The 11,379-nt window shown below is 37.4% G+C and overlaps 1 protein-coding gene across 1 annotated transcript; it reads right to left on the reverse strand.

Annotated features, from left to right (window-relative positions):
* Positions 1–2,124: 2,124 nt before the first annotated feature.
* LOC141846228 (receptor-like serine/threonine-protein kinase SD1-7) lies at positions 2,125–5,182 on the reverse strand. Its single transcript, XM_074734230.1, has 8 exons — positions 5,095–5,182; positions 3,853–5,010; positions 3,619–3,780; positions 3,375–3,493; positions 3,084–3,294; positions 2,764–3,004; positions 2,474–2,624; positions 2,125–2,397 (listed from the first exon to the last, which is right to left on the reverse strand). The coding sequence occupies exons 1-8, from the start codon at positions 5,180–5,182 to the stop codon at positions 2,125–2,127; spliced, it is 2,403 nt and encodes an 800-aa protein (XP_074590331.1).
* Positions 5,183–11,379: the final 6,197 nt, after the last annotated feature.

Below are 11,379 nucleotides of genomic sequence, written 5' to 3' on the forward strand. Positions count from 1 at the left end.
TTGTGGATTGCTTGAGTGGAATCAAAAGTTGAGTTGACTCATTTCTTTAGTTGAGCAATCTCTTTCACTATTGATTGTGTCCGCAAAAGTTGATTCTCACTTATTAATATCATTAGTGATGCAGTGAAAATTATTGAATCTATTAATTCATGTATGAATATCAAAAGTAATCTTGAAGAAGAAAATGACACTATCGTAAATAGTATTAATTGATCAAAAAGTATCTTAAAATTGTTAAACATGCATTTAAATAGATCCAAAATAAAATTCTAACTTGTAAAAGTTAAAAATACCCCTTAAATATTAAAAATAAAAATTATTATAAATACTAAAAAATATATTCAGAGTTTCTTAAAAGATACTAAATGATATTTGATGGGTCCGAAAGTGGTCGGTCCAAAATTCCATCCTATATTGAATAGAGGTATTTGAAAAAGTTTTAATTAGCAACCAACTACGTCTCGTTCTAACACTCAAGTCAAAAATTATAACATCTGAAAATTTACCTTACTGAATCAGCATCAATTATTACCTATGATCTATTATCACTATTATCTTGTACACACAAAAGAGCCATTGAATACAATGCAAGATTTCTAGTGTTGGATACGATCAACCTAGTGCATCATCAAGAATCTACAATGATCTAACTTCTTTCCAAAGTCTATATAACAACAAAATAAAATTTGAATTTTGAATTCTTAGTGACGCTTATGAAGATAAAAATATACATATTTAATCTATTTGACTAAATATTCTTATTCCTCTTGTCACTTAGGATTTCAAGAACTATTACATCAAAATTGAACACGTCTGATTTAAATGAAAAAAATTTAGTCATCAAGTATCCACTGTATTAAAAAAACTTAAGTGTTCAAAAACTATCGCACTGATACTTGGTGGCAAATCAATGATTGAAGGGCATATAGCAGAAATAACTCAATAGATATTCTTGTGTTACTTCCCCTCTTAGTCTCCCTTTTTATCTTTCCCATCCTCCTTCCCTTTTATCTTTTTCCCTAAGGAAATCTAATTTGAAAATAACTTACAATGTTTCAATTGGTCTTGTTACATTCTCAAGGGTTTTGTCTCCTTCAAGTATCTTTACAGTGACAAAATCTGAAATCTTCATATAATTGTAGAGAAGGATATCACTTTATTTAAGATCATGATAAATGACTTTCAAGATAGAGTCTTGATGAAGGTCTAAAAGTCCTTGAGTAATCTCAATTATAATCTCAAGATGTTTTTATCAGTTTAACAATGAACTTTTAGCTTTATCTAAAGATATTTTTTAAGGACAAATAAATGAAGATCAATTTCTAATCGTCTATAAGGTAATGGAATCAGCTAACATTATATTGGCAAATATACTTACCATAAATGAAGGCATCTAAGCTCTTGTTTTCCATGTATTCAAGAATGATAATCCTCTCATCTACTTCAATACAAGAGCCCAAAAGGCAAACAAGGTTTCGATGTTGCAACTTAGCTATCAGCAAGAGTTCATTTTGGAATTCATCTTGGCCTTGTGAGGAGTATCTTGACACCTTATAAATAATACCAAATCCATCCTCTCAGAGTTTATTTTCATCAGAGAAATTATTTGTTGCAGTTTTTATTGTACCCAAATTGTAGGAAGGAAGTATCCCCAATGTGTTGAACATACATGTCACAAAGATCACACTCGTAGTATAACTCTTCCATCATGATTTTTGTTTTAATATTTTTTTTAAATGAAGAAATCTGCATATTTCACCTAAACTCCGTAAATAACAAATTGATGAATGAATAGAGCACAAATGGCAATTCACAAGAACATTTCTAGAGAAGTGTTTATGACTCTTGAATTAACACAAAGTTCTGAATTTTGTACTTGGAATTTATCAAATAAGTGATATGGGAGAAAATATCTTTTTTTTTACAAAAAAAGGGACTACCACAATTCAATGCTCAATGCTATATTTACAATGATATTTTCGATTTAAAATAGCAAGCAATTAATTTTCTCCATTTTAGATAAGCCTCATCATTGTAGCAAAAGATATAATCCATCACTCCAAGTGATCTAAGGACTCTCATGATTCTAAATATTGATCAGATAAGAATTAAATACATATTTCATCAACCTATAAGTGTCATACTCATTTCGTTGGTAGTGAAAACTCCTTCGTTGTTAGTTGTTGTTATTGTTGGTTGCTTATGCGAGGTGAGGAGTTGGTCCTCGCTAGTCAATATTGTCACCACTTCTGTCATTGTTGGCCTATCTTCACTATTATCTTGTATACATAAAAGGCTCATTTGGATACAACGTAGAACTTCTTCTATTGAATATGATTCATTTAGTGTATCATCAAGAATCTCTAAAGGTCTTCCTTCCTTCCAAAGTTTGTATGCCTGCAATATTATTGGAAACATATTTTAAATTTTAGATGGTATCTTATAGAGCTAAAAAAAATAAATTAATACTTACATGCGCTAAAAGATTTAAACTCGTATCAGTTTGACTAAATATTTTATTCTTCTTTCCACTTATAATTTCTAGTACTAGCACACCGAAGCTAAACACATCTGATTTGAATGAAAAAAGTCCATATGATAAGTACTCGGGTGCCATGTAACCACTGCAATTAAGAGTTTGAATGTCAAAAAAAATAGAATGAGGAGAGAGAAAATGAATTAACTTAATATTCATTTCATCTCTCCACTTCTTTTTATATATATATTTAATCAAATCAAGTAAACTCAATATTAAAGACTTACAATGTTCCAACTGGCCTAGTCGTCATATCCTCAAGAGTATTATCACCTTCAAATATCCTTGCAATGCCAAAATCTGAAATCTTTGGATTCATATCCTTGTCAAGGAGAATATTGCTAAGCTTAAGATCACGATGAATGATTCTCAATCTAGAGTCTTGATGCAAGTATAGAAGTCCTCGAGCGATCCCAATTATAATATTGAAGCGTTTTTGCCAATTTAGCAATGAACTTTTAGTTTTATCTAGAGATCCAATTTTGCAAGATTAGATAAAATGTATTGTGATTAGTCTTTAACCATTTAAGAAGGTAACTATACTGACCATAAATGAAAGCATTAAGACTCTTGTTTTCCATGTATTCAAGTATGATTAGTCGCTCATCTCCTTCAATGCAACAGCCTATAAGACGAACCAGATTTCTATGTTGCAATTTGGCTATAAGTGAGAGTTCATTATGAAATTCATTTGGGCCTTGTGATGAGTCTCTTGCTAATTTTTTGACTGCAATCTTCTGTCCATCTTTCAATTGACCCTGACAAAATGCACCATTTTCTTCAATTTTACAAGTTTGAAAGACTAGATTTATTTTTCTGATAATGGAAGTCTTCTTACCTTGTAAACAACACCAAATCCCCCTTCCCCAAGTTTGTTTTCTTCAGAATAATTATTTGTTGCAACTTTTATAGTATGCAGGTCATACGAAGGAAGTACATCCAATGTGCTGATCGAACCTGGCACAAGGATCACACTATGAATTTGTAAAAATTTGACCCAATCCTCTTTAAATCCCAAGTAACTTCGACAAATTACCAGTATTATTGATAAAAAAAATTATAGTGCAAGAATTATTCATTACCTTTCTGGACATTTGGAAACCGCAATTGCAATCTGCAGGTCGATGCTCTGTTTCTCCTCCTTCGAACGAGTACGCCTATACAACACAGCAAAAGGATTCCCAGCAACACCGGAATGACTACTATCGACCACACGAACTTCTTCCGATTTGACGTTGATGATTCTGCAAAAAAAGATAAAAGAAAGACACTAGATGATTAAACTGATCATCCAATTTCGTGCAAAACTCGACTACCTGGAAGCCGAATGTACAGATCGTCTCCTCCGTCGGTAAAACTTCTGAGATCCAACAGCTCACCGCGCCAAGTTATGCAGCCATAAGGCCCATTGATCACCGCGTACGCGACGCAAGAGCAGTCGTCCAAGCACAATTTCTTGCACTCATCCAGACTAATCTTGCCTCGTGTGGTTGCGTTCTCGGTGTCGGGCACCTTCACGCTTGGCTCCTTCCAAAACTGGTTCGACGAGCAACGCAATGGCTCCTTCCTCGCGCATCCGATGACGCTATTGTTCTGAAACCCTTCCAAGCAACGACAGGAGATTGAGAAGTAGCCCTTGGTGCAAACGCTGTTGCGGCCACAACGGTTGTAGTAATCGCAGTCGTCGTCCGGAATAGACAACAAAACTTTCCATTCTCCCCCATCAAAAATCCAACGTTTGTAGGTTCCGTCGGCCTCCGTTACAGCCCGCGTTAGCTCTGGCGATTGAGTCTTATATTCATTAAAGTAGTAGGTCTCATTCTGGTCGATCACGTATGTGTAGCTTACATTCCTCGCCAAGATGCTGTTATCCATCTTTGGAAGGCCGACGAACCATTGTCCGTTCCATGGCCCAGTGCGGCCGAGTTTGACGGATCCTTTCACACTCAGCATGAACAAATCCGGAACACTGTACGGCTCCATTTTGCAGACGTACCTGCCCGGAGAAGGGTCATTGTCACTCATCCATGGCACGAGCTGCCATGAAACGTTGGTCCGGAAGTCGAATCCCAGCTTCATGCCAGGGAGAAGAGTGTCACACGCATGGTCGAAGCTCTGCCACAGAGTTCTGCTAGAACCGTCAGTCAGCACGAGGTTTCCTGAGTCTAAAAGCTGCAAGCGTGTAGAATTGAGTTCTGCGGATGTTCCCGTCGACCAAACCTTTGTTCCTTCCTCAAATAAAATTAGATTTCCGTCAGAAGTCAGGTTCAAGGATGCCATGGAAGCGTTGACAAACCTGTTCCTACTGGCGAGCCATACTACTACTTTGCTTTCTCTTGGTGGGAGATTGTAGTACCAAATTCCTATGTACGCCTTCGCAGAATCGTTAACTGGACTGAAGAAGCCGAGTTGGAACACGCTCCCCGCCGAGATCAGTGTCTGGCCATCGATAAGCGAGCTGTTCATTGTATCTCCTGCGCAAAGATCAATAAATAAATGAATAAAATCCTAATGTGTTATAATTTAATACTAGACTAAGATTTCTTTCCTATACATACCAGATGAGGACTGACAAACTACAAAGAATGCTGTTACTGCAAGCACTATTTCCAGCAACTGTAGAAGAAAGAGCTGCATCTGCGCCATGGAAGTTCAAGGATTTGCGTTGCCTGCACCTGCAATTTACTTCTGTATTCTTCGCGCAGAGTTTCTACAAGCTAAGTTATAGCATTTAACAGCATTAGAATTTGACGGTAGAGCAGGAAGTCAGTCGATGGATTTGTCTCTATTTGGAAGACTGCAAAGGAGTCTATGTAATTAATTTGTAGGCATTCAGAATGACACGCTACTTCTACAATTTGTCAACACTAGAATAGAAAACTAATGCAACGAAACAACACGGAATCACTGTCGATCTCTTTCAGTTAATTGTGTCCATTAATATTATACGAGTTGTGATAGTAAGAAATATGCAAAAATTAGCCATTTTTGTTCCAAAATATCTCAATAAGACAAACCATATGCATCGGTCACTCCAGCCATTGTGACTCCCTATTACAATACCACTGTGTTTCTATCCGTTTCTTACCTCCTTCGTTTAGCTCCAAAAAATGTTCATCACTAACTAACTGTCTTGATCCTTTCATTGTTGATAAGGTGCATCTTTATGTGATCCTAACTGTGTGTGAGATTCAACTTGAATTTGTGTTCACCGGAACGGAAACACTAGGAAATCCGTTCCGGTGAATTCTTGTAAAACAAAATTTTTTTCGGAAACGGATTTAAGTTGCCTTCATAGTTGATCAAACCAAGGTTTGATCAACATATTAAGATCATTGGGCTCTTGTGTTTGGTTTACAGGATCCAAGATAAAAGGAAATAATTTATTTAAAGCGGAAAGCAATAAATTATACCTTTTCTTCGGGATGCCTTAGAGGAAGAAGATAACCTCTTGATCTTCTGCTGTATGTCCTCTCTTCTTCTCGAACGTTGTGTGGACAACGATCCTTCGAGATATCTCCACCAAAATTCTTCTCTTCCAATGGCAAGGAAACTTAGCAACTAAACCTTCCTTTCTTCCTTTCTTTCTTCTCCTTCCCTTCTTGTTCTTGGCCGCCGGCCTCAATAGGATGAAACCACCAACTGAGCACCGGCCCTAGAGGAGTTTTGAAGAAGGGAGGCAAGGCTTGAGGGCGCCGGCCCTAAAGAGTTGAAGATGGAGAGGTGGGCGGCGGGAGAAAGAAAAGGAGAGGGAGTTGTTGTTGCCGCCGGCTTCAAGGAGAGGAAACAACAAGATTAATTGACGTAAAGCCTCCTCTAAACCCTTTTTTATATAGCCAAGCCATCATGAAAATTTGAGAAAGATTCTAATAAATTTTCTTATCCAGATTCAGTTAGAAAAGTTCTAATAGAATCTTTAAGAAAAATTTATTAAAAGCAATCTAATAAACTTATCTTATCTAGATTTATTTTATAAATAAATTTTTTATAAGATTTTTATTAGAAAGATTCTAACAATCTTATCTTATCTAGATTTATTTAGAAATAAATCTTTTAATAAGATTTTATTAGAAATAAATCTAATAAAATCTAATGGATAAGATTAGTTATCTTTTTAATAAATTTTCATTCTATTAATTTTGTTCTTATCTTTAACAAAATCTTTTTAATTATATCTCGCTAATATTTAGCAAGATTTCATAATTAATATTTTGTTAATTTAACAAAATTAATTCATAAAATTTTATAATAAAATTTTGTACAAAAGAGACGAAAGACGAAATTCTTATAAAAAATTTCTTTCTTATGCGAATTTTTCTCGGAAAAATTCTAAATAAAATTCCAGAAATTTTCTTTTATAAAGAGAATTTCCTATTCAAAATTTCTCACAGAATTCTTTTCAGAATTCAGAATTCATCCGGAGGTCTTCCAAGGTCTTCTGAGGTCTTCAAGAATTCTTCCGAAGGTCTCCGAGAGGTCTTCAAGAATTCTTCCGAAGGTCTCCATGAATTCTTCCTTAGGTGGATTCGAGGATTTCCAGAGGCTACAGTAGGGACCTCGAGGAGGAATTGGTTTTGGCCTCCGATGGGCTTAAGCTTCCCATGTTCCTTCTGAACACACAGCTTAAGTCCATCAATAATAACTCATTCCACTAGAGAGCTATTATTGCACTACCGCACCAATCCCATATTATAATATGGGCTCCTTCTTACTATAAGTACATTAATCTCCCTGTGTTTAAGATATCGTATGTCCGTCAATTAAATGAGTTACTGACAACTCGAATTTAATTAACTTCTAATCCAAGAGTAGTACCACTCAACCTTTGTTATCATGTGGAACTAAGTCCGCCTGCAGGGCCTTTTATGAGCTCCTCCCGGAGAATTTACCTGATGCCAACCAAGTCCTCCTGACCTGTTCAACTCTGCTCGGCTCTGTCGTTGCCCCCCAGGACTTGAACGCAACTGATCCTCCTGATGATTCCATTCTTTTCTTCAACTTGGTCTCCTGACCAAGTCTATCTCATCTGCAACTTGGTCCTCCTGACCCAAGTCCAGATCTTGCCTTTTATGAGCTCCTCTGTTTCTCTGCAAACTCATTTCAATCTGGTTAGCTAAACCACATACTTAACTTGATCCTAGTTCCATAATCAAAACACAGGTTTGACCTGCTAGTGCTTCCTGCACTAACAATCTCCCCCTTTTTGATTATGGCAATTTAAGATTTCAAGTTAAGTTTAATCACACTTAATCACCAAAGTTACCAACATTCAAAACAGAAGTTTAACATGAGCAAATATTAAAAATGCAAGTGCAAGTGTGTTTTGCTCCCCCTGAATTCTTCACTCCCCCTTTTTCAAGTAACTTATACTTTTCAAATTTTTCTTAAAAAACTTTTGAGGATTTATACTTTGGAAAATATTTTGATTAGAAAATCTTTTGATTAACTTGAACTTCAATTCTCTCCCCCTTTGACATAATCAAAAATATTAGGCAAAATCTTTTTAATTATATATCGCTAATATTTAACGAGATTCCATAATTAATATTTTGTTAAATTAATAAAATTAATTCATAAAATTTTATAATAAAATTTTGTACGAAAAGAGACGAAATTTCTTAGCGAAAATTCTTATAAAAATTTCTTTCTTATCCGAATTTTTTTTTCCCGAAAAAATTCTAAATAAAATTCAAGAAATTTTCTTTTATAAATAGAATTTCCTATCCTAAATTTCTCACAAAATTATTTTCAGAATTATTTCAGAATTCATCCGGAGGTCTTCTGAGGTCTTCAAGAATTCTTCCGAAGGTCTCCAAGAATTCTTTTTGAGGTGGATTCGAGGATTTCAAGAGGCTATAGTAGGGACCTTGAGGAGGAATTGGTTTTGGTCTCCCGATGGGCTTAAGCTTCCCATGTTCCACCTGAACACACAGCTTAAGTCCATCAATAATAACTCATTCCACTAGAGAGTTATTATTGCACTACCGCACCAATCTCATATTATAATATGGGCTCCTTCTTACTATAAGTACATTAATCTCTTTGTGTTTAAGATATCGTATGTCCGTTAATTAAATGAGTTACTGACAACTCAAATTTAATCAATTTCTAATCCAAGAGTAGTACCACTCAACCTTTGTTATCATGCGGAACTAAGTCCACCTGCAGGGTTTACATGATAATCCTTTATGAGCTCCTCAAGGGGACATCATCAGCCTAGATTATAGGACACAGTTTCCTTCTATAATCAACAACACACCATGTACATAATACTACTTCCCAACTCATCGGGCCTTTTGATCTATCGCTCTAAATCTCACCCGTTGATGAATCAAAGAAGTATATACTAAGTACATGTGCTTGTTATTATATTGGGATTAAGAGCATGTACATCGATAGTAACAGAGGTTAGTTCGATTATATAGTCAGTATAAATCGAACAATCCTCAGGTGGTCCTGCTCAATACACACTAAGTGTACTAGTGTAATTCTATAGTCAAGACAGACTAAGACCAAATTACACTACAACCAGTCCAATGGTTTGTCCAATCCATCTTGGTTGTGAACACTGTTTATAATCTATAAGGAACTGATAACATGGTCTTCTGTGTGTGACTCCGCACACCATGTTTATCTACAATATAGATTAAGTGGACACTTGCATAAAACTAAATGCAAACATTGACCAAAAGTAATTCTCATTTCAGAATGTTTATTTACATTGATAGCTAGGATTCTGGTATACATTCCAACACCTCTGTGTCCAACTAACACAAGTTGTATGGCTCAGGAACTTATTGATGGACTAAAGAGGAGATTACAAAAGAAGATAATGAAAAAAGTTTTTTTAATGTTATCACAGTTTATTCTGTTGATGAACATTTGCAGTCTGCAAACTCTATCCAGGAACCATTTACTCCAAAAGGTAAGTATAACATTAAGCCAAGTGCCACTTTAATAATTTTGAGGCCTTCATCGTTCAATTTTCCTATTGCTAGTTAAATTGTTTAGCCAATATTGCTATCAACTTATAATTCTTATCTGACATCTTTTTCTTTAACTAAGGGCTTTTGATGCGTGTTCCGCAAGTATACGGAATGTCGCCAAGTAATAAAAGATATTGAATCCACAGGGACCGTGGAATTAATTACTATCCTAGCACAATAAGAGTGGAGAGTTCATTGGAATTGGTTTGGTGTGGGGGAGAAGGAGTGTTTTAGAGTTCCTAAACCTTAATTCGAAGATAAGAGTTCGACTGTGACAATGGGTGGAAAACGACTCTAGGACTTCGGATTCCTCGGGGTATTGATTGATTGACTTGGATCCTCTATCATTCCTCAATCATTACACAATTGTAGGGATTCTAACCAAATTATCCAATTAGACCTCGTCAGGCTTCCTCGGAATAAATCAATGGTGTTCTAATGTTACTTAGGTTGGTTTGAGATGATTCTAGATAGCCTGGTTCAAGGCTTTCCTGTGTCACCGCAGGCGCCCCAGAATACTACTAGATTCCTACCCCCTGTCACAGGGTATCCCTTTTAGAGACCTCTCCCCAACACTAGGCAACCGTTAGTTATCCCTCATAAACATTATCCATAGCTTAAGCAATCCCTCGGAAGGTCCGGTTAAGGCTTTCCTCCTGTCACGAGGCGCCCCGGGCATACGATCCTAAGAATTCCTCAAACTCTGAATAATCTCTACCCTCATGGATTCATACTATTCACAAGCATATCATCAAACAAGCATAAAGCATAAATCCACAAAGCAATTGCATAAATAATATCATAGAACATGGTAGATTAACAAATCTCAAGTTTACAATCATCCAATAACCCCGATTCTTCCTACATCCTAGAATCTGGAGGACTACTCCATATCGGGGAGGTTACAACACAGAGAAGAAGGTAAATAATACATCCTATTCCAAGAATCCTAAGAGAAATCAAGAAATAAGACTTATCAATGTGTCTTCTTCTTCTCCGGACTGCAGTCTCCTCGAAGGTGAGATGTAGATGTGATAGAGTATCTGGACGGATGAACGGATCGTCGAATCTGGCTCCGGAATGAGGCGTCGGTGGCTCTAGCACGCTCCGGTGGCTCTCCAAAGTCTCCCCCCCTTTTCTAGGGCTCTTAAGGGGGTCTATTTATAGGCCCCCACAAAACACCCTAAAAATCGGCCAGGCACGCCCCCGTCACACGGCCGTGTCTGGGAGACACGGCCTGGTGTGGTCGCCCAGCTGTGGTGGAGGCAAGGCCGTGCCTGTGAGGCACGACCAAGTGAAGAGTTGATGTTCTGTCTTGAGGCACGACCATGCCTGGGAGACACGACCAAGCAATCTTCACTTTGCTGGGAGACACGCCCGTGCCTGTGAGGCACGGGCTGAGGCAGGCGCTTCTCTGGTAGATGACACGGTCGTGTCTGAGGGACACGGCCATGTCTTGGCATGGACTTTGTGGAGGACACACGCCCGTGTCTATGGGACACGGCCAAAGGCAGATGCTTCTCTGGTGGGAGACACGGCCGTGTCTGAGGGACACGGCCATGTCTTTGGCTGCAGCAGGAGGAAGGCACGGGCGTGCCTTTGGGGCACGGCTCAAGGCATGTTGGTTCTCTGGTTAGAGACACGCCCGTGCCCTGTAAACACGACCCATGGAGGTGATAGACACGGCCGTGCCTATGAGGCACGGCCCTGTCTTGCCATATCTTCAATATGTGCTCTGTTTCACCTGTTTTGCTCCGTTTTCCGTCCTGAAACACACAAACACACAAGCAGTCCTCCGAAATAGGAAATAAAGAATACGATGCCAAATGCACAGATAAGGGTGTAACATACGTAAGA

Source organism: Curcuma longa, chromosome 15 (assembly GCF_044706935.1).
Source record: "Curcuma longa cultivar G26 ecotype Majalengka, Jawa Barat chromosome 15, ITB_CL_G26_1.1, whole genome shotgun sequence".
NCBI classification, from domain to species: domain Eukaryota; kingdom Viridiplantae; phylum Streptophyta; class Magnoliopsida; order Zingiberales; family Zingiberaceae; genus Curcuma; species Curcuma longa.